At 41.2% G+C, this 27,998-nt stretch overlaps 1 protein-coding gene across 1 annotated transcript; it reads left to right on the forward strand.

Moving 5' to 3' along the window:
- Positions 1 to 340: 340 nt before the first annotated feature.
- LOC132648060 (coiled-coil domain-containing protein 150-like) lies at positions 341 to 27,881 on the forward strand. The gene is made up of 12 exons (XM_060368361.1): positions 341 to 667; positions 8,620 to 8,748; positions 10,244 to 10,413; positions 11,539 to 11,632; positions 12,554 to 12,723; positions 16,638 to 16,764; positions 23,430 to 23,624; positions 23,910 to 23,978; positions 24,066 to 24,227; positions 25,275 to 25,361; positions 27,120 to 27,239; positions 27,508 to 27,881. Exons 1-12 carry the CDS (start codon positions 341 to 343, stop codon positions 27,631 to 27,633), a joined length of 1,776 nt encoding a protein of 591 aa, XP_060224344.1. The 3' UTR covers positions 27,634 to 27,881.
- The last annotated feature ends 117 nt before the right edge of the window (positions 27,882 to 27,998 follow it).

The raw sequence follows: 27,998 nt of genomic DNA on the forward strand, positions 1-27,998 counted from the left end.
ATGTGGAAATGAGGTCATTGTAAAACTCCTTAACTATTAGTATAAACGGAAATCCTTCGAGCCTTCGCCTTTTGTGTACATACACCCCCACTAACCATGGAACTGGAATATGTCTTCAAATGGAATGCCCACGGGGTTCCAACCAACTGGCTCTTCTTCTGAGTGTTGAGGTCACAAAGTTGTAAAGAGGCCTCATTAGAGATAGTCTCCTAAGGAAGCTTCTTCACTAGGTCAGTGTGATCTTTTCCCTCTGGAAGGCAACGAATACGCTTTCCATCTTCTTGGGTACTCCTTGAAAACCAAGTCTTAGCTTACTTGATTCTGTTACTCATAACTGGTGATGCCTCCAAGAAGAAGGAAATCTCCAGAGAGGCCCACGTCTTCGAAATCCCTTGAAGGTTCTCGGCTTTATGTCAACCATGTAAAGGAAAGAGCTCCAGCAGTTGCCTTGCCCCATGTTCTTCCGAGTGCATCACGTCGAGTGAGTTTTGCACCTACCTTGCCTTCTGTGAAAATGTCCCAGGATTTTGGAGACTCCAGAATCTCTCTAAAGACTCTTTTAAATGCTATTAAAACCATGGAGGGGAGGCTAGAAGGCAAAATAGACATTCTTGCCTCAAGACCCTTACTAAGTGAGGACTCCTCAGAGGTCCTTAATCAGAGTTCGGTAAGTGAAGAGCACACACTGGGTCTTAGGGACGTTTCAGACGTGGAGTGCAGTAATAACTAGAAACGTGTGACTTGAGTAACAAGGAAATTTGAAAGTTCACAAATAATGAAAACTGTTTTGTAAATAGTGACAATGAGTTTTGCTGTCACAAAATTTTGTTTGGGTCATAGAAAAGTTGGTTTAGTAACAACTGACTTTTCCAAAACAAGCTTTGATATTTTAAAAATTTATGCATAATTATAAAATTTGAATCGAAATGATTGGGTAAAGATTGCTGTTAAAATAGAAATATATTAATCTAAGTAGTCCCAATATATTAAACATTTAGAAATATTTTTGGAGTAAACTTGTTAAAACATCATCCTTTTCTTGATATTTATAGACAATAACTATCATAGCTTATTTTCCGAAGGATATATGTTTACATATTCTCAGAAAATATTTTTGCTGGTAGAAATACAATAACAATTAGGGAAATAGAAATAAAACCAGATTGAAATACTACCAAACGTGTATTGGAAACATTCTGTCTTTGTAGTAGTTTAGGGTTTACGCAAATGTCAGAAGCCGCCAGCTTGTACATCTTATGTCTACGCAGCTTGCTTATGTCAGTTACGCTTAGTAAGGTACTGTAGACAAAGTGAAGAAGGAAAGACACAGGAAGACAACAGATGAGTGTATGTCAGGGAATGGCTAGGATTGGAGGAAGCAAACATAAAAGGTGTCAATGCCGATGGGACAGCTCTGGGGCCTGCTGATCCAGCACACACAGGTGCTCATGTGGGAGCAAACAACACAGAACCATTTGCACACATACGCGTGCATAAATGAAAGTTGAAAAGAAACCAATTGAGCTCTATAACCTGGGTGATGATAATGTGACAGTTCACCATGCTGAACCACAGGACATTCTTTTTTGTTACATTCTGGGAGCCTATAGTTATTTTGCATTTTAGAAAGAGTAGCATGTAAAATAGTATACTAATCTGAAATTATTGTGCAGATCTATAAAAACTGCCTCGTGCTCACAAAGTTCTAGTGTTTATGCCTTCTGGATTTTAATTATATATAAGTATATATTAATAAATAACAAATATATATTATACATAAATATAAAATATATAACATATTGAGTAAATATATATAAAGATATAAATATATTTTATCTTTATAAATACATTTATATTTATAAATTTATATATTTATATATTTATAAAAATCTTTATATTTATAGTTATAAATATGTATTCATAAATATATGCACATTCATGAAATTATATATAATATATTATATGCACATATGTATTTATAAATATATAAATATATTTATATTAAAACATTTATACATTATGTTTATTATCTTTATATATTAAAATATATTATGTATTATATTAGACTATGTTGCATATAAATCTGTATTTTGATATAACATATTTTAATATGTTTATGTTTATAGATATGTATTTATTATATTTTATAATATATATATACATTAATGATATATTGACTTATTTATTTTGTGACTGGGGTACGTTGCCATGATACACATGTGAGGGAATGGGTTCTCTTCCACCACGTGGTAGGTTCCAACTCAGGTCACAAGGCTTGTTGGAAAGTAATTTCACTTGCAGAGCCAGCTTGCCAGCCCTATCCCCATGCCATGCGTGTGTGGTTGTGTGCACCTATGCACGTGTGTGTGTGCTAAGTCTTTATATTTTTAATTTATATTTTTGGAAGTTTATACTGGTACTGTTTTCATCATTTTTACCCCTTCCTCTCCTTTCCCAATTCCTTTCATGCCTCCACTACCACTTCCTCCCAAATTAATTATCATTATTACACATGCTGATATAAGCACAGCTTGCTGAGTCCATTTAGTGTGGCTAGCATGTACATGTGTTAGGGCTGACTGTTTAGGACTGCATAACTTTTCAGAGAAGACCGATGGTCCTTTCTTACCAACCATTAATTGCCTCTGGCTCTTCGTCTAGGAGTGGAGGCTTGTGAGATCCCCCATCCATGTCAGCATGCCAAAAGGTGTTGTCATTGTATAGTTCCTTTTGAGAAGACCACATTGTTCAGGCTCAGTGTCATTTAGAAGATGCTGTCCCCACAGCAGATACTGCTGCTCTTAGAATCTTGCTGCCTCTTCTGTGACATGCTCTGAGTCTTAGGTGTAGGAATTGTGTTGTGGGTGTATCAGTTAGGAGTAGCGCTCCACAGTCAGTTGAGAGGCCTACTGATTACTTTGATTTTGTTTTCCTAGTTGTTGTGATTATTGCTTCTTCCTTTCTTCCCTGTTCAACTTAGGGTGTTTCTGGCTTGTTGATTTAGACATGGTTGATTCTTTCGTGCTTCATCCTTCTTTCTTTCTTGCCCTTCTTTCCTTTGCTTTCATGATTGCAACTATTTTCAAGTCCTTTATATTTAGGGTGCCTTTAAATATTGTTTGTGTTGCTGGCTTGGTAGCCATGAATTGTTTACTTTGATCTTGTCTTGGAATACTTTCATTTCCTTCATTAACTTTAAAATATAGCTTTATTGGATATAGCAATCTTGGTTGGCAGTTACATACTTTCAAGGCCTGAAATAAATCATTTCGTGCTTTCCGGAGTTTTGGGATTATGTTGAGAGATCTGGTTTTATCCTTATATGCTTACCTTTGTAAATGAGTTGGTGTTTTGTGTTACAACTTTTCTCATGTTTTGCTTTGTGCTTTTGGCATACTGACTATAATGTGTCATGGGGAAGTTTGTTCTTTGGCCAAGTCTATTTGTGCTTGATATTCATCGCTAGATTTAGAACATTTCTGCTGTAATTTTTATTTTTATTACTTGTTTTTAATTTGGGAAAAACCTTAGAATACACTTTTTCTTTTTTACTTAAAATTTTTATTTCATACAACATATGTTAATCATGATTTTACCCTTTTCCAACTTTCCCCAGATCTTCCACACCTCTCCAAATCTACTCAACTTTATTCTCTCTCTCTCTCTAAAAACATACAAAAAAATTAAAATTAAAAAACAGTAAGATGAGAAATGTCGCAACAAAACTAAATAAAAAAGTCCTCCCCCCCCACACACAAAAAGTACCCCCTACCAAAAAACCAGCATAAAGTGAGTCTTGTACTGACCACCTGCTCCTGGGCATTGGCCCTGCCCTGATATCTGGTTGATATGCCCCATGATCCTTTATTGGATCAGCTATAATTTTTTTACTAGATTTTTATATGCTGTTAGCACTTATTCCAGCTCCTTCCCAGGAGATTCTTACATTTAGTCTCATGATCATGTCCCGAGAGTTCTTGAAAACTGCGGTCATGCTTATTTGTTCTCCCTTCTGGTGCCTGAATTTAGTGTTTCTTCAGCCTTCCATCACTAATATTCTTTTTTTCTTTTGTTTGTTGTGTTTTACATGGCATATGATACACTTTTATGTGTGTGTACACAAGTGGGGGTGTGTGCATGCCCACGTATGCTCATGCAGAAGCCAGAGCAGGACATGGGGCACCCTCCTCTATTTACTCTGCTTTATTCCTGCAGCGCAAGGGCGCTCTCTGAGCCTGAGGCTCTCCCTTTCAGCGGCGGCAGTTGGCTGGGATCTGCTTATTTCCACCCGCTAACGAGGATGCATATATAGCCATGCCTGACTTTTACACGGATGATGGACATTGAAATTCTGGTTCTCATGATTGCCTCACAGATGTTCCTACCTGCTCAGTTCTCTCCAGCCCACTAACACCCTTTCAGTTGTTGATCAGATCTACTGCTTATGCTTTCTTCAGTTGTTTTGAGTTTTTCATTTCTAATATTCTGGTTTTTTATTAAAATATCAATTTCCTTGCTGTATTTCTCAACCATGTTGCTGGCATACTAGCTTTTTTAATATATGTTCTGAATGGATTTCCTTACTTCTTTCATGTTTGTCTTTTTCTTTGAAGTCGTTATCAATTTTTAAAGTGGACTTTCAGATTCTTGGTTTGACATTAAACCATGTCAGTCTCTTTGGATGTGGTAATTTATGGGCCATGGTCTTTGGAGGTATCTTCCTCCTTTTACATGTTTCTTGTGCTCTGTGTTGCAATTTCTGCATCTTAGATTGAACATCTTCTCCTGTTTCATTTGTGGTTCTTCTTAGTAAACAGCCTATTCTCAATTCCCAGTACTACTCAGAGTAACACTCACGGTAGCAGCAACAGCTGTAAACCGGACAAGATACAAAAATTGAAAACTGATACAAGAGCAGTAAGTGCAGGAATGGCAAAGATAATTTGAGTATACTATAAAGTTAGAAGTTATTTCTGGTCAAAGTAGAAATAATAAATGAATGGAATAAAGAAGATGGCTCAGCAGTAGAGGCCCTCTCCACACAAGCCTGACGTCTGAGTTAACCCCTGGAATCTGTGGTAAGCTGGAAGAAGAGAACTGTCTCAGCAAAGCTGTCCTTTTGACTTCCACATGTGTACTGTGGAACCATATATCACAATTGCATATCTCATCACACACACAACACACAGCAGCAGCAACAGCAACAATAATAGCCTTTAAAAAAACAAACAGTGAAAAATCCCACTGAAATGATTTTTTTGAATAGGGGAATACACATGGCAGAAAAAAGATCAGGTGTTGGAACAGCTTCTTTCTGGGTCCTATAAAATTGTCTGCCAATTATAAAGAAAGTTAGTAAGTCTGTCTTTCCTACCATTTAGGACAGTGCCGAACCAGGAGCAGTCAGACGTCAGAGTTGTCTTTCCTTTACGAATGTCTCCCCTGTGTACCAGAGCCTGTGCTGACCACCGTTAGCTTTCAATCTTGTCCCAGCAGTTTTTCCTGTAACCCACAGCTCCTTAGTTCTCTGGGTGGCTAGTGTTGTCAAAGGAGGAGACCTGCGCATGCTACGGAGTGTGGCAAAGCTCTGAGACAGGTCTAAGAGGACCACTGTCTGTGCTTTCAAACCCTCAGGACCACAACCCCCAGCCCAGAGTCTTGTGACCTGTGTCTTCAACAACACAAAGTTGTTCTTGGAACAGGATTTTCTGGCCCTCCCAGGTGTAGTGGATAGGAGTGACTTCATCCATTGCTATTCATGTGCCTCTACGGATGAGGCTGGAGTGCAGTTCTCCAGTGGTCTACAGAGTAGTCAGGCTATGCACAGTGAACCCCACTACAGACGCATGATTTCAGAAGATGGTGTCACCTGTGTACAGCAAGCCTGGGGCTGTGGGACTCTTCATTTATCCTCAGATGGTGGACTAAGGTCTGACAATGAAGGGCTCCCTTCACTGTAGCCTTCACCACGCAAGTGGAGCCTCCTGTTACTTCAGCTCCTCTCCAGGTCCCTTGACTTCTGATGAGTCCTTAAATTCAGCTCTGAGGGTAGCACAGTCTTTAATAGTTCCTTCTCTAAATGACCCCTAGCCACTGCAGTGTGAAGTTTGGGGAATTGTTTACAGCTCTAGCTGGTGGTGTTCACCTGGCCAATCAGGGCTTAAAAATGAGGTGGACTACAGTGTCATACAAGAGCCAACTCTATTCGGAGCATGAGTGCCGGGGACCAACTCCAGCACGCAGGGTGGGCCAAGGTGGCCACAGCGTCTGCGATGACCAGGCTGGTGTTTCTCTCTATAACTCTTAAACTCTCAGGCTGGTGGCCTTGTTACTCTCTATATGCACTTTAACTCTTAATCTTCCAGGCTAGTAGCCTTGCTATTTGGGGCTCTTTCTATATAGAGTTTAATTCTATATGTACAGTTTAACTCCCAGGGGCCGCTGATCACAAGAGCCTCTAAAGGACAAGACAGCAGAGGGTCTTAATCAGTCAAGCCAGGTGGCCCCTTTAACTCTAAGGACAAGTGGACGCAGCCTTGACAGTTCCTTGCTGTAAATACAATAGGTTATAAAAAGAAAAACCTTAGTTCCTTTAAACTTAACAGCTCAGCAGTGAACAGTGGCTTGCTAGAAGGAAGAGTCCTAATTAAGAAGGCTGATAAAACCCTCCAGACTGCTTTTCACCTACTGTTTAGAAACAGGCAAAAGCGTACACTTTTGGCAGACAAAGACCTCACACACACATGTACACATACAATCACTAGACAAAACAAGGGAGCTCCCAAAAACACATTCATCCACGTATATGTAAACATACAGGTATAAATAATATATATATACATATATACAATATATATAGGCAAACACATTTTTGGATGAAGTAGGTAGCTTCAACAACTGTTTAATTGTCTTGGGTTTTTATACTGTCTAATACAAAGATACTCTATGAATGGAAAAATTACATCATTTAAAAATAGATATATATAAAAAGGGAGTTAGAGTAGGACTATTGATTCTAATATCTAACTAGATGCTTTGTTTATTATAAGTTTGAAGCAGTGGTTTTATGTATATGCTCATGAGTTTAAAGCAGTTTTATGTTATTTCAATGTACATTTTGTGTTCAAAGCAAGTTTTTTAAGTCAAGGTTTTTCAAAGAAACAGGTATCTGTCTTGTATATCTAACCATTTATTCTTTGTTTTTATATTCATATGGTCTTATCATGGTGTACATCTGGGCTTTATCCTTGGATTAAACCTAGAATGAATGTAAATCAAGTGTTTGACATATGGAGGTTCATAGAGTTTCTAGCAGTTTTCGTTACACTGCAGGAGGGTTTTTAAATTACTTGAATCAAGTCTTTAAAATCGTCATCAGGGGTTATGAAATCATCAGTTTGTTTAAACAGTACTATGAAAGTACATTTTCAAAATAATCTGCAGGAAATCTGCCCAACAGAGTGAAGCAATAAGCAATGAGGGTCTCTGCCATGCCAGATATATGAGACAAGCATGGAAAGGCAGGCTAGCAACAATAAGCAGTCTTGAGGCAAAATCCATAGGGCTTTGCCTACAGCAGAGATATACCCATTCGTCAGCCATTCAAAAACGAGTGGGCTGCCTCCAGGAAGCTCACTTGCTTGCTTCTTCTAATCCAGCATGTAGTTGCTCCCAGCACATCAGACAATTTACACTCTGAGGATTAAGAAGAATCACACAGGATAAGGTGCTCAGTCACAAGGACAAGCTGCACATGGCAAAAACATGTTTTTCCATAGAGGCACATGCATAGCAACAGCCAAAGTAAATTCACTCCTATCCACTACACCTGAGAGGGGCATGAAGTCCCATTCAAGAACAATTTTGTGTTGTTGAAGAAACAGGCCACAAGACTCTTGTCTTGTTTTCTTGGAGTTTTCTCAAAAGCGCTCAGAATTTCCCTTGTGTGACTCCATTCCTGGATGTGTTCTGACAGGGAGTAGCAAAATAGACATTGAGTAAGTATCTCACCGGAGGTCTCAAATGGGTTGGAGGCTTGCCCTATGAAGAGGGGAGCCATTTGTCTCAACAGGGCCTGCCTGCTTACCTTCTGGACAAGGCTTCCGAATAGTCTACCCTCAGCAGGAAGCCAGACCACAGGCATGTGCCATGTGCTTGCTTCCAATTGTCAGTGTTCTCTCCCTGTGCTTCCCCCTGCTGCTTACTCCCCATGATCCCTCCTCTTCCCATCTTTCTGTCTTCTGACTAGAACTGTCTTCTGTTGTCCTGACTTTTCTCATTTGCCCAGACTCGCTGGGGCAGCAGCTTATCTCTATCTCAGTCTGGGATTGTTTGCATTTTCAAAAGCTGTAAAACTTTCAACTCCATAGTCCCACTCTTTGTGTGAGCGTTTGAGTTACGTGCTAAGTTTGCCTATGCTTGTTCACTGATTTTGTTGTTAAGAATTTGTAGTCCTTTGTAAAGGGATAAGCAGCTAATGGAGGTGGGTTTTATTTATTCAATATATTATTAAGCATATATTAACTATTCATGTTTGTTTTCTAAATTCCTGTTCCTTATTACAGTCACTGATTTGTGGTGTTTTAGAAAGTTACGCATTATTTCTTTTTTCCTTCCAAGATGAAATCTATTCTTGGGAAGAATGAGGAAGAGCTGGCCCAAGCAGTGAAGTGTCGAGATGCTGCCCTGAAAGAGAGCCAGAAGTTGAAAGGGGACCTGGAGGTTTTGGAGGACAGGGAGAACAAGAAGGCAAGGTGTCCCCTCTAAAAGCCTATCTCTGACAGGGGTATATAAAATCTGACAGGCTGCACTCCCTGACTTCTTTTTCCCATTCATGAAAAGAGGAGCTATGATCAAGGAAGGGTTGAAATAGTTGTAAATTTTTCCATAATGATGTGCTGAACTACTACAATTACCATAACAAAATGTTTTCTATTAAAGTCTGTCTGATTTTGGTAGCAATCACCTGTGGGGTTTTTACCTGCCTAATTTCTTTTTATTCCTTTTGATTTTTGAGACAGGGTCTGACCACATAGCCCTGGCTAGTCTGAAAGTTTCTATCCTGTCTTAGTCCCTTGGCCCGTGGGCTGGGGTTACAGGATTTTGCCCTCCTCATTGCCAGCCTCTTCCTCATTTTAATAGTGTGATGTGACCTTGCTGTGACGCTTCTCCTTACCATTGTTCCTATGTGACTTAGCAGGAACAGAAATCCACTCCCAGACAGCTTTGAAAATGTATTGAGACTTTTCATTCACACATTTTAATTGTGTGCATTATATGACATTTAAATACATCTATAAAACTTGTAACAATCACAGCAGTTCAGCATATCTGTCACCCCAAATGTTTATCATTTGAATACATATGTTACTAGCTACTTATGCTAGTATATGTGAAACATTCAACTAATTCTTGGAAGATATGTTATCTTATTATAGTTTGAGAACCATTAGGAGTTTTCTCCTTCCCAGTAACACCACTACAGGTTAGCCATCCCATGTCCATCTCCACCAGCTTTCCTAGGCCCAAGCAGCCACGGGTCTACTTCCTTGAGGTCAGGTTTTAGCTTCCACATCTAAGTGACCCTACACAATAGATATCATTCTGTGCCTGAGTTATTTTGATTCAATCTAATGTCCACCACTTCTACCATGTTGCTACAAATGACAAAATTCTGTTATTCTTATGTCTGAATAATATTCCACTATACATGTGGGCCATATTTTTATCTCAGACCTCCTCTCTCTATATAATGTGTTGCTCTATGGATATATGTGAAGGCATTGTGGAGGTCAAAGGAAAATTTTCAGGAGTCAGTTTTCACCTTTCATCATATGGGCCCCAGAAAGGGAACTCAGGTCATCAGGTTTAGTGGACAGTGCTTTATACCCTGAACCATCTTGTTGGCCCATCTCAAACTTCTTGGCAGCCAGTGATGTGTTAACTACCTCTTGAAAGAGGGAGGCCTGTGGGCACATCATTCAGCAGCAGCACCACTTTCTTCGCCAGTCTTTTATCCTCAGGTATGTTCTCCTTTTCTGAGCCCAGCAGAAGACAGTTAGGTACATTTGCCCAAGATCACCTTTGAACCAAAGACGTTGTTGGCCCGGTATGTTCACATAATCGCTCGCTGTGCTGCGGCAGTAGTCAGGAAGCCACACTGCTTTTCTTTTTCACAAAGAACAATAACAGACCAAAACGAAATATGTGTTTCCCTTTTGGGTCTTGTTTGATTTTCCCTCAGGTGGGAAACTTTCAGCGACAATTAGCAGAGGCTAAAGAAGACAACTGCAAAGTTACAATCATGCTGGAAAATGTGCTGGCCTCTCACAGTAAGATGCAGGGAGCTCTGGAGAAAGTCCAGGTAGAGCTCGGGCGAAGGGATTCGGAGATCGCGGGCCTCAAGAAGGAAAGGTACCACATTTGTGTTTCGGCCATGTCGAGGAAGAACATGAAGTCTCTTGAGTACCATTTACTTTGAAAAACTATTCAAATGGTGTTTAAAGAACTAATAGGTTAGGGACTAAACCTGCAGTTAGAAAGCTTTCTGAAAAGTCCAGTTACAAAGTGGGTAAGGTGGCGTACACCTTTAATGCCAGCATTTAGGAGTCAGAGACAGGTGGATCTCTGAGTTTGAGGCCAGCCTGGTCCACATACACAGTTCCAAGACATCCAGGGTGACAGAGAGAAATCCTGTCTTGAAAACCTAAAAAAGTTGCCCATGCTAGAGTGGCATGAAGCAAAATGTGTCCTCTGAAGTTCATAGATGTTTGTAGCCTTGCTACTTTCAGCACCATTCAAGCCTAAATTCCAGATTAATCATTATTTTAGGTTAGTCAGCCTGAGAATTACTCTTAGCTGTGTTTTATTAGTGAACTTCATAGAATGTTCCAAATTACATAAAATGAAAAACTAAATAATAAATAAAAATTACATTTAATATTTCTTTTGTGCAAAGTAAAAATGTTCTGAGACTGATAGTGCCTCTGGAATATATTATGTATATTCCCAGGTTATATTGCTTCTATGTTATGACAAGTGAATTGTATTTTATTCATGTATTTATCTTTATTTTGCATATTATAAAAGTGTTATATAGTATCTTAAATTTTGAAAAGGTAAGAGAATAGTATATAGCATATCATTTACTTGACAGAATACATAAAATACATTTCAAAGTAGCTATTATATTTAGAAGCAAAAAACAAAACAAAACAAAATCTCAGCAGCAGGCCAACCCTCACCAAACTGGTGGAACAGTATACTAAAATAAATTGCTATTCTAGAAGTCAGTCACAACATGGGCTCATAGCCTACTAAGTTATCCGTACATGGAACAACTTTTAACTCCTTACAAGCCTTCCTTCCTCGCTCTGAAGATAGAGCTGCGACTGTTACCATCACCTCCCCGATGTTTTGTACATGTGCAGCTACTAACAATGCAGTCCGAGCCGCGAAGGAAAGGTGGCATAGAACCTTGCAGTGTGTCACCATTCCTGTACCCCTCCTTACAGTCGTCTCTTGTGCTTCTAACTTTAGGTCTCTAAATCAACAGAGAGTACAGAAGCTTGAAGCAGAAGTGGACCAGTGGCAGGCCAGGATAATGATTGTGGAGGCCCAGCACAGCAGCGAGGTAGAGGCCAGGGTCCTCTGATAGAATCAGTAAGAGACCAATTTAACAACAACACCGACCCGCTCAGTTTATTGTGACATTAGTTTTTAGAAAGTTCCTTTTCATTCAGCTAAGAATACTGTACAGTGACATATTTATGAATAGGAAATAGGTAATAAATTGCATATTTTTTTGATTTTTTTTGTCTCATATTGCCCACATTCTTTTCATTTATCAATGCACAGGTTATTCCTGGAGTTAAATGCCTTAGAAACCAACCTGTAATCTCAGAGGTAGCCGGTGACCCTGTCAGTAAGACACTACATGCCCACAAAGAATGAGTCCACAAATGCATGTGTGTAACAAACATGGATAAGCCTTTAACGCTCATTTATTTGGAGGCCAGAGCACTTGTGCACCGTGTCACTTGTGTGGAGGTCAGATGGCAACTTGTGGGACTCATTTTCTCTGTGGGTACAAGTGATTAAACTCAAGCTGGCAAACTGGGTGGCAGGTGCCTTTCCCTATTGAGCCATCTCAGTAGCCCTTAACTAAGCCTGGTTTGGGGACCATATATAAGAAATAGTTGCCAGTTTTTAATCTACTAGAGAATGAGGCCAGACGGTTGATAAAATCAGTAAGAGACCAATTTAACTGGTAAAACTCTTGAAAATCAAGGTAAAGTAAGCTAGCTCTACTCTCGTGCTTTCTGATCTCCAGTGGAATTGCCTTCTAAGAATCTCTTAAGCAGTGTGCATTATAAGTTGATGGTGGGGGTGGGGTGGGGTGGGGTGGTGTATGTGTGTGTGTGTGTGTGTGTTGTTTTACCTATAGTGTTTCTTTTTAGTTCCAACTGATAATTTCAGTGGCACTTAAAAATGTAAGGAGTGAAGACTCTTCTCTTGACTGCCCTGGACTCATAGGCTGTCTTCTCCCTTTCAGATGGAGCCACTACAGAAGTCTCTAGATGTAACTAGAGAAGACAACAGGAAGTTGGCCATGAGCCTGGAGCAAGCTCTCCAGACAAATGGCCATCTTCAGTCTAAGCTAGATCACATCCAAGAAAAACTGGAAAACAAGGAACTTGAGCGGCAGAACCTGGAAGCCTACAAGTAAGGACAGTCTATCCACAGTGAAACGGGAAGCGCTGCCCTCCCTCGGGGAGAAAGTGGCATCTTCAGATAAGCCAGGGAAGCCCTTCCTTTTTCTTGAGCTAGTGTGCCTAGCTCAGTCATGGTGAACAGCAAGGCACAGCTGAGGAGCAGCCAGTACTAGCTGGCTGGGACACACCTATGTGGGTCTCCTTTTTAGCTCTTCACCCGCTATCAAGCTGGCTCTTTATGTGAAGTTAACCCGCTGTAAAGATGACTGCAGGGACACACGATTCTACCAAGCCTAAGCCTTCCTTTTAAAGGATCACTGAGGCATAGAGCACACACTGAGAGTTTCAGCACTTAGAAGGCCAAGGCAGGAAGATCATGAGCTTGAGGCCAGCCTAGGCTACATAGTAAGATCCTATCTCAGGAAAACCAAAGTAAGGGCTAAAAGAGATGGCTCAGTGGGTAGAGGCACTTATGTGGGTCTGATGACCTGACTTCAATACCCATTCCTGTAAGGCAGCAGGAGAACCAACTCCCAAGACTTGTCCTCTGACATGGGCACATGGTATGTGCACACATGAACACATATGCAAATAAAAACTTAAGGAAACCAAAATACATATTTAGGCAAGGAATCCCAGTCTTCTGAGTGGGCTTAACTCATCCAGGAGTAGAACATCTAAGTAGATGATAAGCTATTAATCCTCTTTAGATTTTGCTTATAATTGGTTATATCAAACCAGGAAGGTTTTGTTACAAACAGTATGTCAGTAAATATGATTTAGACACTAATATCAGTCATGGAAGTTTATTGTCAGGGAAACACATATAGAAGCTTGTTCTTGTCACTGATTGTACGTGTCAGTGAAGGATCAGGGCAGAAGCTAAAGCAGAGATGGCACTTTCCGCCTACGAGACCTGTGTGAGTTTTGGCTAAATGATACGGTGTTTGTGTAGTGGCCGGCAGACTCATTAAAAAACCCATCAAAGTCAGATATCTTGTTTAAGTTTACCTACTGAGTCATTCTTAGCCCTGAATAGCCTGAAAATTCTTCAGGTACTCTTTGTTTTTCTATTGATTTGTTTGTTTTGTCCTATTTAGGTTGGTTTATTTTATCTTATTTTACAATTATTTTTCTTGTTTATATTTTTAAATGCCCATTCATTTTCTAATAAGAGCACAAGAAAGGATGTATATTTGGATGGGCAGGGAAGTAGGAGTCTATGGAAGAAATTGAGGGAGGGAAACCATAACTAGAGTATATTGTATGAAAAAAATCTACTTTCAATTAAAAAGAATGTAAAGTATAATCCTCTCACTATTGCTAAAACAATTATTGCAGGGTCAATGATAGCAAAAGAATAAGGTGAGGCTCATAGGCCTCCTTGTACCATTTGCTTCAGAATGTGTCTTTACCTACTCCGTATAGCTCCTATTTTCATTAATGACTAATCCTACCTTATATGACGCTTGCCAACCTCTTGATATTATGCAAATTTGTACTAATCTGGGTACGCTCTTAGGAAGAAAGATAAAGCATGGGGGATTATGTTTTAGACTTGGTTTTGAGGTGGAATTATGAGATGTAGAAATGCAGGTCTAGTTCTAAAAGAGTTCACAGGTTGGAATTCACCTTACAAAGATGAGAGCTAATTTTCTGAAGTGCATTGTCTTCTGGGAAGTACAGGTAGAATGGAGGTCAGAGCATGGCACTATTTCCAGGAGAAGGAAGAGTCAGACAAGGAGCATCTGTAATTGGTTCATTTCAGGAGCCCTAGAAGATTACACAGAAAAAGGATCTTCTCGATCTGGAAAATTCCTGCTCAAATAGAAGCAAAACTGGGCTGATGAGGAAAGGCAGGCAGGCAGAGAGAGGATGGAGGCTCAGGGCCTCTATCCTCTGGAAGGAGAACACGTTTGGCTGCATTCTCTCCTGGATCTATGGAAGAGCTGGACTGTGAGTAGAGACTATAGAGAAGGCCCCACTGAGCCTGGAGAAAATCAAGAGTAGAAGGCTTGTCGTTGAGTTTGCGATTAGGCAAGTATAGCTCACTGAAACCAGAAAAATGTTTCAGGGACTAATGGTAGATAGTCTGCTAGTCTCCGCAGAAGGAAACAAGAGCAGGATGAATAAGTTTTAAAGACCTTTATTCCAGAAATCCCATAATTAATAGCATTATACTATACATGCAAACCTATGCTTGAACAGAAGTCACACCCATGCTGAGTGTTCCTTCTGTGAAAAGAAAAAATTGATGTGCATATCTACACAAGTGGCAGCAGAAATGGAAGCCTGAAGGGAACATTAAGTTAGGGGCTGGTGAGATGGCTCCACAGGTAAAGGCTCTTGCTGTCAAGCTTGACAACCTAAGTTCAGTCCATGACCCACGTGGTGGAAGAAGAGAATGGAATCCTGCAAGTTGTACTCTAGCCACCACATCTCACACACACACGCATACTCACTTATTGAATAAATAAATTTAATTTTTTAAAATTAAGTCTTAAAGTTAAATCAAGTACAAATTAAAATTGAAATAAATTTAAAGGTATGATTTGAATTTTTAGAATTAAATGATGACAGTGATAATGCCTGACATTTACTGGGTGTTTGTTTTGTGTTGGGCATCATGTTAAACACTTCCTTAATACCAGCTAATATTACATGATGGTGGGTGCTGTCATTATTCCCGTTTATAGATAAGCGAATAAGATGGAAAATGGCATTCCTACCCAAGATCAGATACTGAAGCTGATAATTGTGTAACAAGCAAAATAGAAAATCAAAATATAATAAATACTATATAAATAATAGTTTTCTTCCACATATGTGTCTGTATGTATATAAACATATTTTGAGATGAGTATGGTGTGGAAGGAATGTGGGGATGCAATAAATAAGTATTTCCTCAGTGACTCAAATTGTCCCATCCCTTTAGGTGGTGGTGTCATTAGGAAATTATCAGTGGGGCAGTGAGGTGGCTCAGCAGCTATGAGGGTTTTCCATGGAGCCTGATGACCTGAGAACCAATTTCTGCAGGTTGTCCTCTGACACGTACACACACACACACACACACACACACACACACACAAGTATATAAGAACGTGTAATTTTTGAAAGAAAAGGTAACAGCAGCTCATTGAGATGATACAGCAGGGTCTCCGTTAGGACCCTTGTGCAGGCCAGCAGGTGAGAGTGGGGCCAGTTACCACCTTAAGGTCTCATCAGCAAGCCATCCAGGTGGACAAACAAAGCCATTAGCACAGGCTTTTCAGGGGACAGTGGGGAACACAGATACATCATTCAAACACACAGTATAGATGCTCAGTAGGAAAGAATTAAGGGCAAGATAGCTGCCTACTTGGAGAGACACTGGGAACAAGACTAGTCATATGCTAGCCAGCACCACCCACACCAGTCATAAGGCTGGAAGGAGTCACCAATCACATCCACTGGTTAGCTTTTCTCGTGTCCCTGAAGAGTAAAAAGCTATAAACACCACACACTGTCTGCTTATTTCAGGGCATTTCGACATTTTCAGAAGCCTAATCATGGATCTTGACCAATGTATGCAAACTAAGCTTCAAAGAAAAGGAAATAGAATTAGTTTAAACCTAGAGAATAAGTAGCTAATATCAAACATGACAGAACGAACAAAGTAGCCATCTCTTATGTGTAGTTATACCCTCTATTTCTCTAAATACTCTCCCTACTTTTGGTTGACTCCTTCATACAGACTGGGGTCTGGGTTTAACACCGCTGGCTAGGTTTGCACCCCCTTTTCCTTGGTTCTGAGCTCTGCTTATGAGGTTGAGCTGATGACCTCGTTTGTAAACCATATGCCTTTTAGAGGATTCACATTCTCCTGAAAACCTTTCTTGACTCAAGATGATTTTTAAAGCGAATTTATTGTTTCTTTCAAAACAGAGAGCAGATTGCTGAGGAATCCAAAGTAGAAGCAGCAATGCATGCAGAGCGCATCGAAGCCCTGAGAAAGCAGTTTCAAACTGAGAGAGACACTGCGAAGAAAGCAGCGCAGAGGGAAGTTTCTGAAGTACGGGGCTGTTTGAGAAGGGGGAGCGCCTCTTTTTTTTAATTTTGACTTTTATTCATTTTACATCCCCACCTCCCACCCTCCCTGTTTCCCCTGTCACCCCTCCCCTACTCCTCAGAGAAGGGAAGCCCCGCCCCACCCCACCCCAGCATATCAAGTTCTATCAGGACTGAGAGCATCTTTTTCCCATGTGCCTGGTGAAGCAGTCTCACCAGGGGAAAGTGATTGAAAAGCAGGCGGCAGAATCCATGCTGGAGTCAGCCCCCATTTCTCTTACTAGGTGACCCATATGAGGACTGAGCTGCCCATCAGCTACATCTGTGTAGGGGCCATAGGTCCATTCCATGCCTGGACCTTGGTTGGTGCCTCAGGCACCCTGGGCTCTGGTTAGTTAGCTCTGTTGGTTTTCTTGTGGAGTTCCTGTCCTCTCTCATCCTGTCCTTCCCCCTACTCTTCCACAGGCTCCCTGTGCTCCACCCAGTGACTGGCTGTGGGTCTCTGCATCTGTTTCCATCAGCTGCTGGGTGGAGCAACTCAGAGGGCAGCTATGCTAGGCCCCCATCTGTAAACATAGCAGAATATAGTTAAGCGTGTCAGGGGTTGGCTGTCTCCTGTGGGGTGAATTTCAGGTTGGGCCAGTCATTAGGTGGCCATTCCCTCAGTCTCTGCTTTATTTTTGGTCCTGCACATCTTGTAGGCAGGGTAAATTTGGGGTCAAAGATTTTGTGGGTGGGTTGGTGTTCCCCTCCTTTCACTAGGAGTCCTATCTAGTTAGTGTCCTCTTCAGTCTCCATGCCCCCTGCCTGTTACTAGGAGTCTCAGCTAGAGTCACCCTCATATCCTGTCAGGAGCCCACCCTGTTGTAGGTCTCCAGCTTGTCACGGAGAAGTCCAGGCCTCTGTCTTCCTGGCCCCGCTCTCCTCAAGTCTGATATCGACCCTCATTTCTCTCTGTGCTGGGGGAGCACCTCTTAAGAGGGTGCCCAGCAGAACTGGTTTAAAATGCCTGCACTTGTCTTAGCTCTTGTGGCCCCTCTGCTCAGCAAGCCCAATGTGCTGTGACCATCTCTGTTTGCACAGCAACACTGACAGGAAGGCAATTTCTGATGCAGGCAGAGGGGCACCTTAAGAAGAACTTTGCTCTCACAGGCATAAGGCTGCCATGTGTTAAAGATAGAATCCCTGTCCCCTCCTCCTGTCCATCCTCTGTGTGGAGAGGCACACTCAACAGCAGTGGGAGGGCTGGGGATATAGCTTAGTAGGGTGCTTGCCCAGCTGCACAGAACTCTAGCTTCCTTCTCTAGCAGCACACAATCCAGACTTTGTGGTATATACAACTGCAACCCTAGCACCCGGGAGGTAGAGTCTGAAGTGGAGGGTCCTCAGCTACACATGAGTTCAAGGCTAGACTACATGAGACCTTGTGTTAGCAAACAAACAAAACAACAAAAAATTGCTGTAAAAGATGTGACTCATGCTATGTGAATGTGCCAAATAATCCTTGTGCAGTTGTGATTGCCACTCTGGACACAAGGTAAATAGCAAGACATCAAAGAGCTTTTCTTGGCTAACTAGAGGCAGTATACTCTTTAAAGGAATTCTAAGTAAGAGAAGGTTTGCTTTAGGCTGGTTGAGGCCAGCAGCAGGAACAATGAAAGCATAGCTTCGAGTCTTGCAGAGAAGCTGGGCTAGGCTCTCTTATGCAGCCTGGCAAAGCTGACCTACAAACATGGAAGTGTCAGGGAGAGATAAGTTACCTTCGATGGACCGGTATGGTCCCATGGCCTGGCAGGCTACATCTCTATGTATGAACTGTTAGGTAGAGCTTGAGCACTTTAGGTTCTAAAAAGAGGATGATGTGTAAAAGTAACTTTTATTTACTTCTTTATTACTATTATTATTTTATTACTATATTATTATTATTTTAACTTTTTTTACTTTTTTATTTATTTGATATATAGGATCATCTCAGAGGCTTACTGCCTTCCATCTGCTAACCCAGACCTAGTCCTGGAAGCGTCTAGCCTCCATACTCTAACCTAGACCTAGAAAGTTTTCAGCCTCTGAGACTTACTACTGAATAAGCTCGCCCGTTCTAGCTCTTTCTGAGTTCTGGCTGGCTGGTTCAACTCAGCTGTTCTAGCTCAAACTCTTCTCCAAGCTGATTGATTCAAACTTGCTCTCAGTTTCTCACTGAATACCTCTAATTGGACTTAAACTTGCAATCTAGCAATCTGTTCTAATCTTCTGGCTCCTTCTCATTCTCTGGCTTGTTCTGTCTTTACATACATCTAGCTTGTTCTCTCTTTAACTTGTCTCTGTAAAACTCTCACAGTAAAACTGCCTCTAAACTCCATGAACTGAACTCTCAACTCCCTGACTTAACTGAACTGACTAATCAGAACTCAGAGATCTCATGCCTCTGTCTCCTGAATGCCAAGATTAAAGGCATATTTCACCACCATGCCTGAACCTAAGCTTTTTTTCTACCTGAAACTTGCTCTATACCAGGCTGGCCTTGAACTCAGAGCTCTGCTTGCCTCTGTCTCCTGGGATTAAAGGTGTGTCTGTATTCCAGCTGGATCACACAGACCTAGAAAGTCTTTGGATGTGATCTCTTATAGAGCAGCCATGTTCTGAATTAAAATTCTCTATAATGATACAGTAACAATTTTAAGTTATTGTGATTACAGTAGAAAGTAGGGGAAAATAGAAAGAAAGTAGATGTGTAGGTATAGAAAACCATGACATCTTCTGGTAATTGAAAATCAAAGGGCCAACTAAAATGGTTCTATTGAAAAAGAAATAAGTCAAGAGGCTATTTTAATTTTTTGGTTTGGGTTTGTTGAGATGGAGTTTCTCTGTGTAGCCCTGGCTGTCCTGAAACTCTGTAGACCAGGCTGACCTCAAACTCAAAGAGATCTGCTTGCCTTTGCCTCCTGAGTATCAGGATTAAAGGCATGCACCACCATGCCCATCTTTCAAAAGGCTATTTTAGTAGAGGAATAAACACACTAACTGTTGTATCATGAACATAGAAGAGAAAGTGTTAAATTTGTATATGCTTTTATTTGGTTACAGTTTGTTTTTTGTTTTTCTTCTTTTGGGGTATGGTTTTATTTTGTTTTCTTGGTTTTGAGGAGTATTGGTCTTGTATTGAGTTTTTGTGTGCTTACTCAGAAAGAGTTTAAAGTTGTGTAGGGAGGGAGAGAGGATCTAGGACTTGAGGGGAGGATAAGAATATCAAAATATATTCAAATTAAATTTTGTTTTAAATAATAAAAATTATTATAAAATAGTAAAAACGCACACAAGACTTGATGGATTTTGTCTTACCAAATTTGTTATATAGTAATTGTCATTGACAGATAACAGTTAACAACTTAACTTCAACTAATGATACTTACAGAAGTTTTCTGAACTAAACCACTGTATAAATACATTATAAAGAGCAAGTTCTTTGGAAAACAAAGAGGTGGCCTAAATGTAAAAATATCCATTAGTCAGAGCTTATTGCTCAAACACAGAAAATTGAAACCTGGATCTGGAGAGATGACTTGACAGTTAAGAATATTTGTTGACAAGGTTCCCTCCCCTCCTTCCAGGGCACTTAACTGCCTGGGAGAAACTCCTTCACAAAAATATTTTTGATTCTCTCTTTCTTAATAGTTTCTATGTAGTTAATGGAAGTATATTTACAGCATTTCTTTTTTAAATCTGTTCTGGGTTTTTTTGTTTGTTTGTTTTTGTTTTTTAGAACTCACAGTTTCAAAAAACCTTATAATATGACCTCTTTGAACAGGAAAAAAAAAAAAGCACTCATAGAAAAGGAGGACCCTCAAAACGTGGCCATCCTTACCTTATTGCCGAAAATAGATATACTTAGGTTAACAAAGAGATGTCACAAAAATGAACTGCTAGAGTCTGATCAGCAGCCAACTGGATGTCACTTCTACAACACGAGAGAGTCTATGCCCACCTCCCGCTCCACACGTCATAACTTCAGTGTGTGCTAAAGTCCCAGATGAAGATTCTTACAGTCTCAGAATTGGTACCAAAAATGGAGAGTAACATCACCATCTCAGCATCCTTTAAAAGCGAGAACAGAATCAAAACAAAACAAAACTACTTCTTAAAGGAAAAAAAAAAAAGAAAGCTCCTTAATATGTAACAAGTATACCATGGTTAGCTTTTAACTAGATATTAAGCTAGGTGACTACCGGACTAAGTAAAAAATCACTACCAAATGTGATCGAGGGAGATTTAAAAGGAGAAAGGGAGATGGGGAGGGAAAGGGAGACCACCAAGAGAAACAAACGGACCAAACCAAACTCATGTAATATAAGCTGTTGTCTTATATTACAGCAGAGATGAAATGAGATGTAGTCACCCTTCAGTCCAAAGTGTGCCTCCTCTGGTTGAGATGAGGAGTGAGGCTGGTGGGGGTCCAGGTCTTAGGACACCACCTAAACAGAGGTTCACTCAGAAACGTCGCCCAGTCTTGCCTGGACATCCAGGTATGCCCTCAGAGAGAGATGTCAAGGGCCATGCATGGAGATAACCTAGAACCCTGCTCTGCTGTAGCCCATGGCAGCTCAGTATCTAAGTGGGTTTTCTAGTAAGGGAACAGGGACTGTCTCTGACATGAACTCAGTGGCTGGCTCTTTGATCACCCTCTCCCCCTGAGGGGTGGAGCAGCCTTGCCAAGCCACAGAGGTAGACTAGGGTCAGATGGAGGAGGAGGAGGACCTCCCCTACCACTGGACTGGGGGAGGGGCATAGGAGAAAAAGAGGGAGATAGGGTGGGGTTGGGAGGGGATGAGAGAAGGGGCTACAGCTGGGATACAAAGTGAATAAACTATCATTATTATTAAAAAATTAAAAATTAATAAAAAAAGAAAAAAAATTCATTGATCTTGCAGAGGACCAGGAAGAGGTTCCTGGTGTCCATATGGTGGCTCACAGCCTCCCTGGAATTTCAGTTTCAGGGGATCCAGTGCCCTCTCTGTTTTGATTGGAAATGAGGCACACTTGTAGTATGCATACACACAGGCAAAGAAAACACTCATAAACATAAATATATATAAATTTAAAAACCTAAAGCCTTAAAGGAAGCAGCTTGGATAATGGTGACTGTGTGAGGAAACCTGGCAACAGAGTGTGCCACTGGTGAGAAGCAGAGGTGTGAGTTCAGAGCATCCCAGCCTTGCCTTGTGTTAGCTGTGTATTCGTTTTCTCCACGTGACTTGGCTTCTGACTCCATTTCCTCTGTCCTAAAATCACGGTCACTTTTTAGATCTGTTTAAATAATTAAATTGGAAAGCATCTGTAATGGGCATATGGACAAACGTGCCTAGATACTGGTGTTAGTCTGTTTTGAGGTAGCAATGGGAAATCTCACAGCGATTAGGGATGCAGCAGAAGAGCGTGCTGGACCAAAAGGTTAGGGATGCTAGATTGGAAGATTAGGGATGCAGTGGAGGAGTGTGCTGGACCAAAAGGTTCGGGATGCTAGACTGGAAGATTAGGGATACAGTGGAAGAGTGTGCTGGACCAGAAGGTTAGGGATGCAGTGGAAGCATGTCCTGGACCAGAAGTTAGGGATGCAGCAGAAGAATGTACTGGACCAGAAAGTTAGAGATACAGCGGAAGAGTGTGCTGGTCCGGAAGGTTAGGGATACTAGACTGGAAGATTAGGGATGCAGCAGAAGAGTGCACTAGACTGCATGGTCTATCAAAAGAGCTACTTGCTGAGAGCAGGGACAGAGAGCAGAGCCAGGCTCTAAGAAGCCTTCCCTCTGCTTGCCCCCTTCTCAGACACTTCTTTTTAACAAGCTACGTGAATGTAAAGAGACATTGTGAAGACGAGGACTGTGTAAAAGCATTCATATTTTTCCAGAAGACAAAATTATTAAAATGCTTTCACAGGAAGCAGTGCCATAAAATGCACGCACTAGTGGCGATCACTTGCCAAGTGTATATAACTGCTCTAAGTTGTTTTGTTTTGTTTTGTTTATTTCTTGAGTCATTTCTTGAGAAAATATTCCTAGCATGGTAGTAATTACCTAGCAAGGAGAGCATGATGGGGTCTGTTTTCTTTTCTTCACTTGTTTGACTTAATCTGTCCATCCGTAGGCTATGCACATATTCTCAGTGGATGAACTTGAGGCTCAGGAAGGTAATTACACAACCCTGCATGTAGGTGGTGAAGCTGAGACTGGAGCTCAGTGTCTCTCCACAGCCATGCTGGTAAAATGCAGCTCGTGACTGCAAGTTCACATTCTTTATATAGTCTTTTTACTCTCAAATGTTAAAACTTAAGAAAATCACTTGATTTGTTGCTACATAATCAGAAATCATGCATTGTATGATTTTTTTTTTAATTTCTTATGGGTATGTTTTTGGCCTGTGTGTAGGTCTGTATTCCCTGTGCATAACTAGTCCCCTCAGAGGTCAGAAGAAGGCATCAGACCCTGGAACTTGGGGCTGCAGGTGGTTGTGAGCCACCATGTGGGTGCCAGAGACTGAATCCAGGACCTCTTGCAAGAGCAGCTGGTGCTCTTAATAGCTGAGCCACCTCTCCAGCCTTTTCAAATGTATGAACGAGCTGAAGCTTCTCCTTCTGAATAGTAGGTAAACGGTGTTCCTGTTCTTTTGTCTTCAAAGCTGAAGAAAGCTCTTGATGAAGCCAACTTCAGGTCAGTGGAAGTGTCCCGGGCAAACCGAGAGCTACGACAGAAACTCACGGAGTTGGAAAAAGTATTGAACAGTAACAAGGAGAAACTGAAGAACCAAAGGGCCCAAATAAAGCTGCACTTGTCCGCCAAGGCAAATAATGCACAGAATGTGGAGCGGATGAAGGTTGTATGAGAAGCCTCCCCCTCTCCTCTCTGCTGCAGGGTGTTGTTGAGAGGGTCGGGCTGCTGTGATATCTGCGGAGCTGTTGGAGCGCCCCAACAGCTGCACGTGTCCTCTGGGAAGTGGGCAGATTGCTTCTGTAGTGTCGTATCTGCTTCAGTGATTCTGGGCGCTTTCAGGGTCAGTGGGCTAAGTAGGAAAGAGAACCCAACTTGACAACTTGGATTGCAGCCAGCCAGAGCTAGTCTACTGGTCATCCCTTTATAATATTTGTGTGTTTACTTTCAGCAAATAGAAACAGAATTAAGGCAAATGGAGATAATTAAGGATCAGTATCAGAAAAAGAACTATGAACAGGTAAAATATTCCCTCAAACTATGTGTTTTGCATTAATGTAAAATTCTAACTTAGGTTCACCATGTTCCCCTCCTTGTTCCTTGTCAGTCACTGAGTATCCAGAGATTTATAACTGAAATGAATGCCCTGCAGAAAGAGATGGAGCTGTTAGCTAAGAGCCAGTATGAAACCTCAACTCGAAATAAACAGCAAGAGTTGAGACTAGGGGCTGAGCGGAAAATGAGGCAGGAACTAGAAAATCGGTGCAAGGTAAAGAATTTTTAAATATCCTCTCAATGGTTGTTAGCAAGTGTGTGTGCCAAATCCAGTGAGAAGTTCTCAAGTGTGTTTGCCTAAATCCAGTGAGAAGTAGCAAGTATGTGTGCCTAAATCCAGTGAGAAGTTAACAAGTCTGTATGTCTAAATCCAGAAAGAAGACACTCAGATTTTCCTAGCATCCACAGAAAAAAATACATGTACAAAAATGGTCTGTTAGCCACTTTCCTCATTGTAGTGACAGAAATACCTGACACAAACATCGTAAAGGAGGATTTGTCAGATCATCATTCCATAGACTCCAGTCTGAAGTTCCTGGATCTGTTGATTGTGGACCCCAAATGAGGCAGGACATCATGAGAATAAGAACATGTACAGAAGGAGGATGTCCATCTCATGGCGAACAGGAAAGAGAAGAGGGGCTAGGGCTGGGTATATCCTGCAAAAACCCCTACTAACCAGCTAGACCCCACTTAAGTTTCTGCCACCTTCCAAAATAAAACCAACTAAAGATTAAGCACCCAGCATATGAGCCTTTTGAAGGACATTTCATACTGAAATCGTGGTAATTTAGGGTGTAGAAAATAATCTTCATTCTTGGTTTAATAAAAATGTTTGCTTTTGCAAAACAGCTAGATCTTATATACGCACTGGACTCCTTAGCCTTCTGGAGATTTTCAGCTCTTGATTGTTCTCTGCAGAAACAATGTACTTGTTACTGCCACAGGAATCTTAGCTATTCCTAACAAAAAGTGTAATAACCAAAAAACAAACTTCAGGAGATCATTGAGCTCCCCATATCTTCCAAAAGCAAAAAAAGGTGCTCTTTAATTCTAACAAAGAGACATTAATTAAGTTCTTTCGGCAGAATCTAAAAACCGAAACCAAACCCTTTATGTAGACTTTAGATTAAATTGTATTAAAATACAAGTAGTTCAAAAGTGTCCCGTCTTATTTTCATGATCTACCTGTATTATAAATTTGAAGTATTTTGATTCTGTATGATACATTGGAAGTTTTAAAAATCTATCACATTTTCAGGAATTGGAAGAAACTGTCAGACACCTGAAGAAATGTAAAGAAGCGACAGAGAATAAATTAAAAGAAGCCAGTGTGGAGTCAGAACAGGTGAGCCAGACCCGGGCACTTACGAAATACAGATAGCAGTGCTAAAGCAGAGTGCTGTGGAGTCTGCCACTGTTAGGAGTGCAACAGGCAAGGGCCAACAGCTTACTCTCGTTTTACTGTGAAGAATTTTATGTAAGGTCTGTGTTCTGATACTAGAGAATGAATGCTAGAATATTACTGAGCTCTGAAGTCCAAATACATACTTCTAAACAGAAGGCGAGTGCGGTAAGGTGTGGAGCTAATGCTTCACACCCTGTGAGTTCCCTGGCCTTGGGTTCTTGGCTAGACTTACAGGAGCAGACATGAGTTTTCCTTATGGAGAACAGGCCTCACATCTAATCAGAAAGTGGTTGTTTATCACATACCCATGTAGCAGCCTGGGAGCTATGGTAATGGCCAGCCTGGCACAATAAGTCAATGGTGTCATAGTGGCATGCAGAGAAGATTATTTTACCTCATTTTTTATTTGAAGAAATGGTACAAACTAAAGAACTTAAGCAGATGTTTTGGTGTGACTTATAGAAAAGATATAGGTAGACCATCATGCATACACTGCCCCAGGGACCAGTGAAGTCACATGGCGTTGGGGAAGTCAGCATGCAAAGAAGACTCTTACAGTATCATGATAACATTGCTGTCAGTTTTTCATTTGTTCCTGTTATGGCCGTTAATTTACATGACAATATAACCTGCCAACTAGTGTATTAGAAAGAAAATGACTCTTGTCAACCTCGTTTGAATGCCAGCTGTCCGCCCTTAGTAAAGTTACCTGTCCTCTTGTTTTTGAGTGTGTATGCACATGCGTATATGTTCATGTGTGGACGCATGTGCATTGAACGTGAGCACGCATGTGGAGGCCAGAGGAAAACCTTGGGTATCTTTAGATACTATCCACCCTTTTTTTTTTTTTTTTTTTTTTTTAAGACAGGGTCTCTTATTGGACTGGAACTCACCAACTAGACTAGGCCGGCTAACCAGCAAGCCCCAGGGATCTGCTTGTCTCCTCGTCCCTGGCTCTGGGATTACAAGTACATGCCACGACAGCCAGAATATTTTTTAATGTGGGTTCTGGGGATTAAAATCAGGTCCTCATTCTTGAGCTGCCTTCTCAGCCGGCATTCACTTCCATGAACTGTCCGTTACTATGTCTACAATTAGTTAAAGCCCACAACTGTCTTACTCTAATAGGTTTTTTTAGTACATTTCAGTATCAGTTTTCTCTCACTTGCCATACATAAGTGTGATTTATGAAGCCATTTCAGCATCTTTCAATGTACTTCTGATAAAAAAAAAAGTTCTTGAAGAAAGGTTTGGGTTGGGCTGGATGGAGTTGGGCTTGGAGAGCGAAGTTGTTGCTGTTATCAGGTTGTATCAACAGACCTGGAAATATTTTTTGTAGTTCCTAAAGATAAATGACATCATAGCAAAGTAGTCCAATGCTCTGAATCTCAGCAGAGTGTACAGTGACCTTGCTAATATCAGAAAGCTACTTGGCAGCACTCATTTGCTGAGACCTATTCTGTCGGCAGTTCACTGGGTGTAGGATAGACAGCGAGCACCGACAAGAGGCATGCAAAGCAGGGGCCTGAATGTGTCCCTCACAGCCTCACTCAGCGAGGACTTCCTCAGCCTGATGGCTGCTTGGTCCACCGTACAGACACAGTGCAGGATCCCATGTGAGAATTTGAGTCTTCTGATACCTAGATACGAATCTCCCAGACTTGTACACAAAAGAACTTGTGCTGTTTGTGTGTTCAGATAACAGCTAATCTGGAAGAAGCTCACCGCTGGTTTAAATGCAGGTTCGATGGCCTGCAACTTGAGCTGACCAAAAACAGGTTGCAGAGGCTTCCCCGGGAAGAAAGATGGATGGAAGAGGTGAGGCCAGCAGGGTGGCTGTGAGGAAGTTTGAATCCCGCCCCCTCCCTTTCTAACTACAGAAGCCCTGTAACCATCTGGCTGCTCTCAACTTCACTCCTGCTAGAAACCTGTGGATTCTGTTTTTTCATACAAGTTTCACCCTTCCCAAACTATCTCGATCAAAACTACCTATCTGAACATAGACGTGCCATTAGGGAGGGCGAGAGGCTGTAAACACTGTGGGTTCTCAGCAGGCAAGAGTTGGGTGTTACTGTTTCATCCACAGAATCAAGGCATGAAACGTGATGTTGCATCCAGCCAGTCTGTTCTGCATCGATGGGAAACTAAACAGAACCTTGGGGTTGTGCCTAAGAAGTACCATTCTGACACAGAGAAGAAGAACAGCCCCTGACAGCAATGTCTCAAGAGAAGACAAGCCTCCATGACTGCTAGCCACAGAGGTGCTGGCCTGTTTCTACACCGTAAGACCATGACGTGTGCCGAAGATTTTGGACTTTATCCTTCATGAACTCTTTAATATTACTGTCCCATCTTTTTTGTCCCTTTCCCTATTTTCCACTCAATAAATTTGAATTAGTTTGTTTTATGGTAGTAGATGTTGTCATGTGATATTTGCTGTTTGCAGCAAGAATAAATGAAATGGCCACAATGAGATGTCCTGGACTCATTCTGTAGGATACTCTCTGGAAATAAAATTATTTGTAAAAATAGTAGACACTCTTCTATACGCTCTAAACACACACACACACACACACA

This window comes from Meriones unguiculatus, chromosome 15 (assembly GCF_030254825.1).
Source record: "Meriones unguiculatus strain TT.TT164.6M chromosome 15, Bangor_MerUng_6.1, whole genome shotgun sequence".
NCBI lineage: Eukaryota > Metazoa > Chordata > Mammalia > Rodentia > Muridae > Meriones > Meriones unguiculatus.

Bases quoted from the DNA above. Each gene is read 5' to 3' on its own strand.
- LOC132648060 (XM_060368361.1), top strand. From the start codon at position 341: ATGCCTCCAAGAAGAAGGAAATCTCCAGAGAGGCCCACGTCTTCGAAA. The intron at 8,749-10,243 runs GCAAGGTGTCCC...ATTTTCCCTCAG, and splicing joins AGGACAGGGAGAACAAGAAG to GTGGGAAACTTTCAGCGACA. The intron at 23,625-23,909 runs GTTGTATGAGAA...GTTTACTTTCAG, and splicing joins AGAATGTGGAGCGGATGAAG to CAAATAGAAACAGAATTAAG.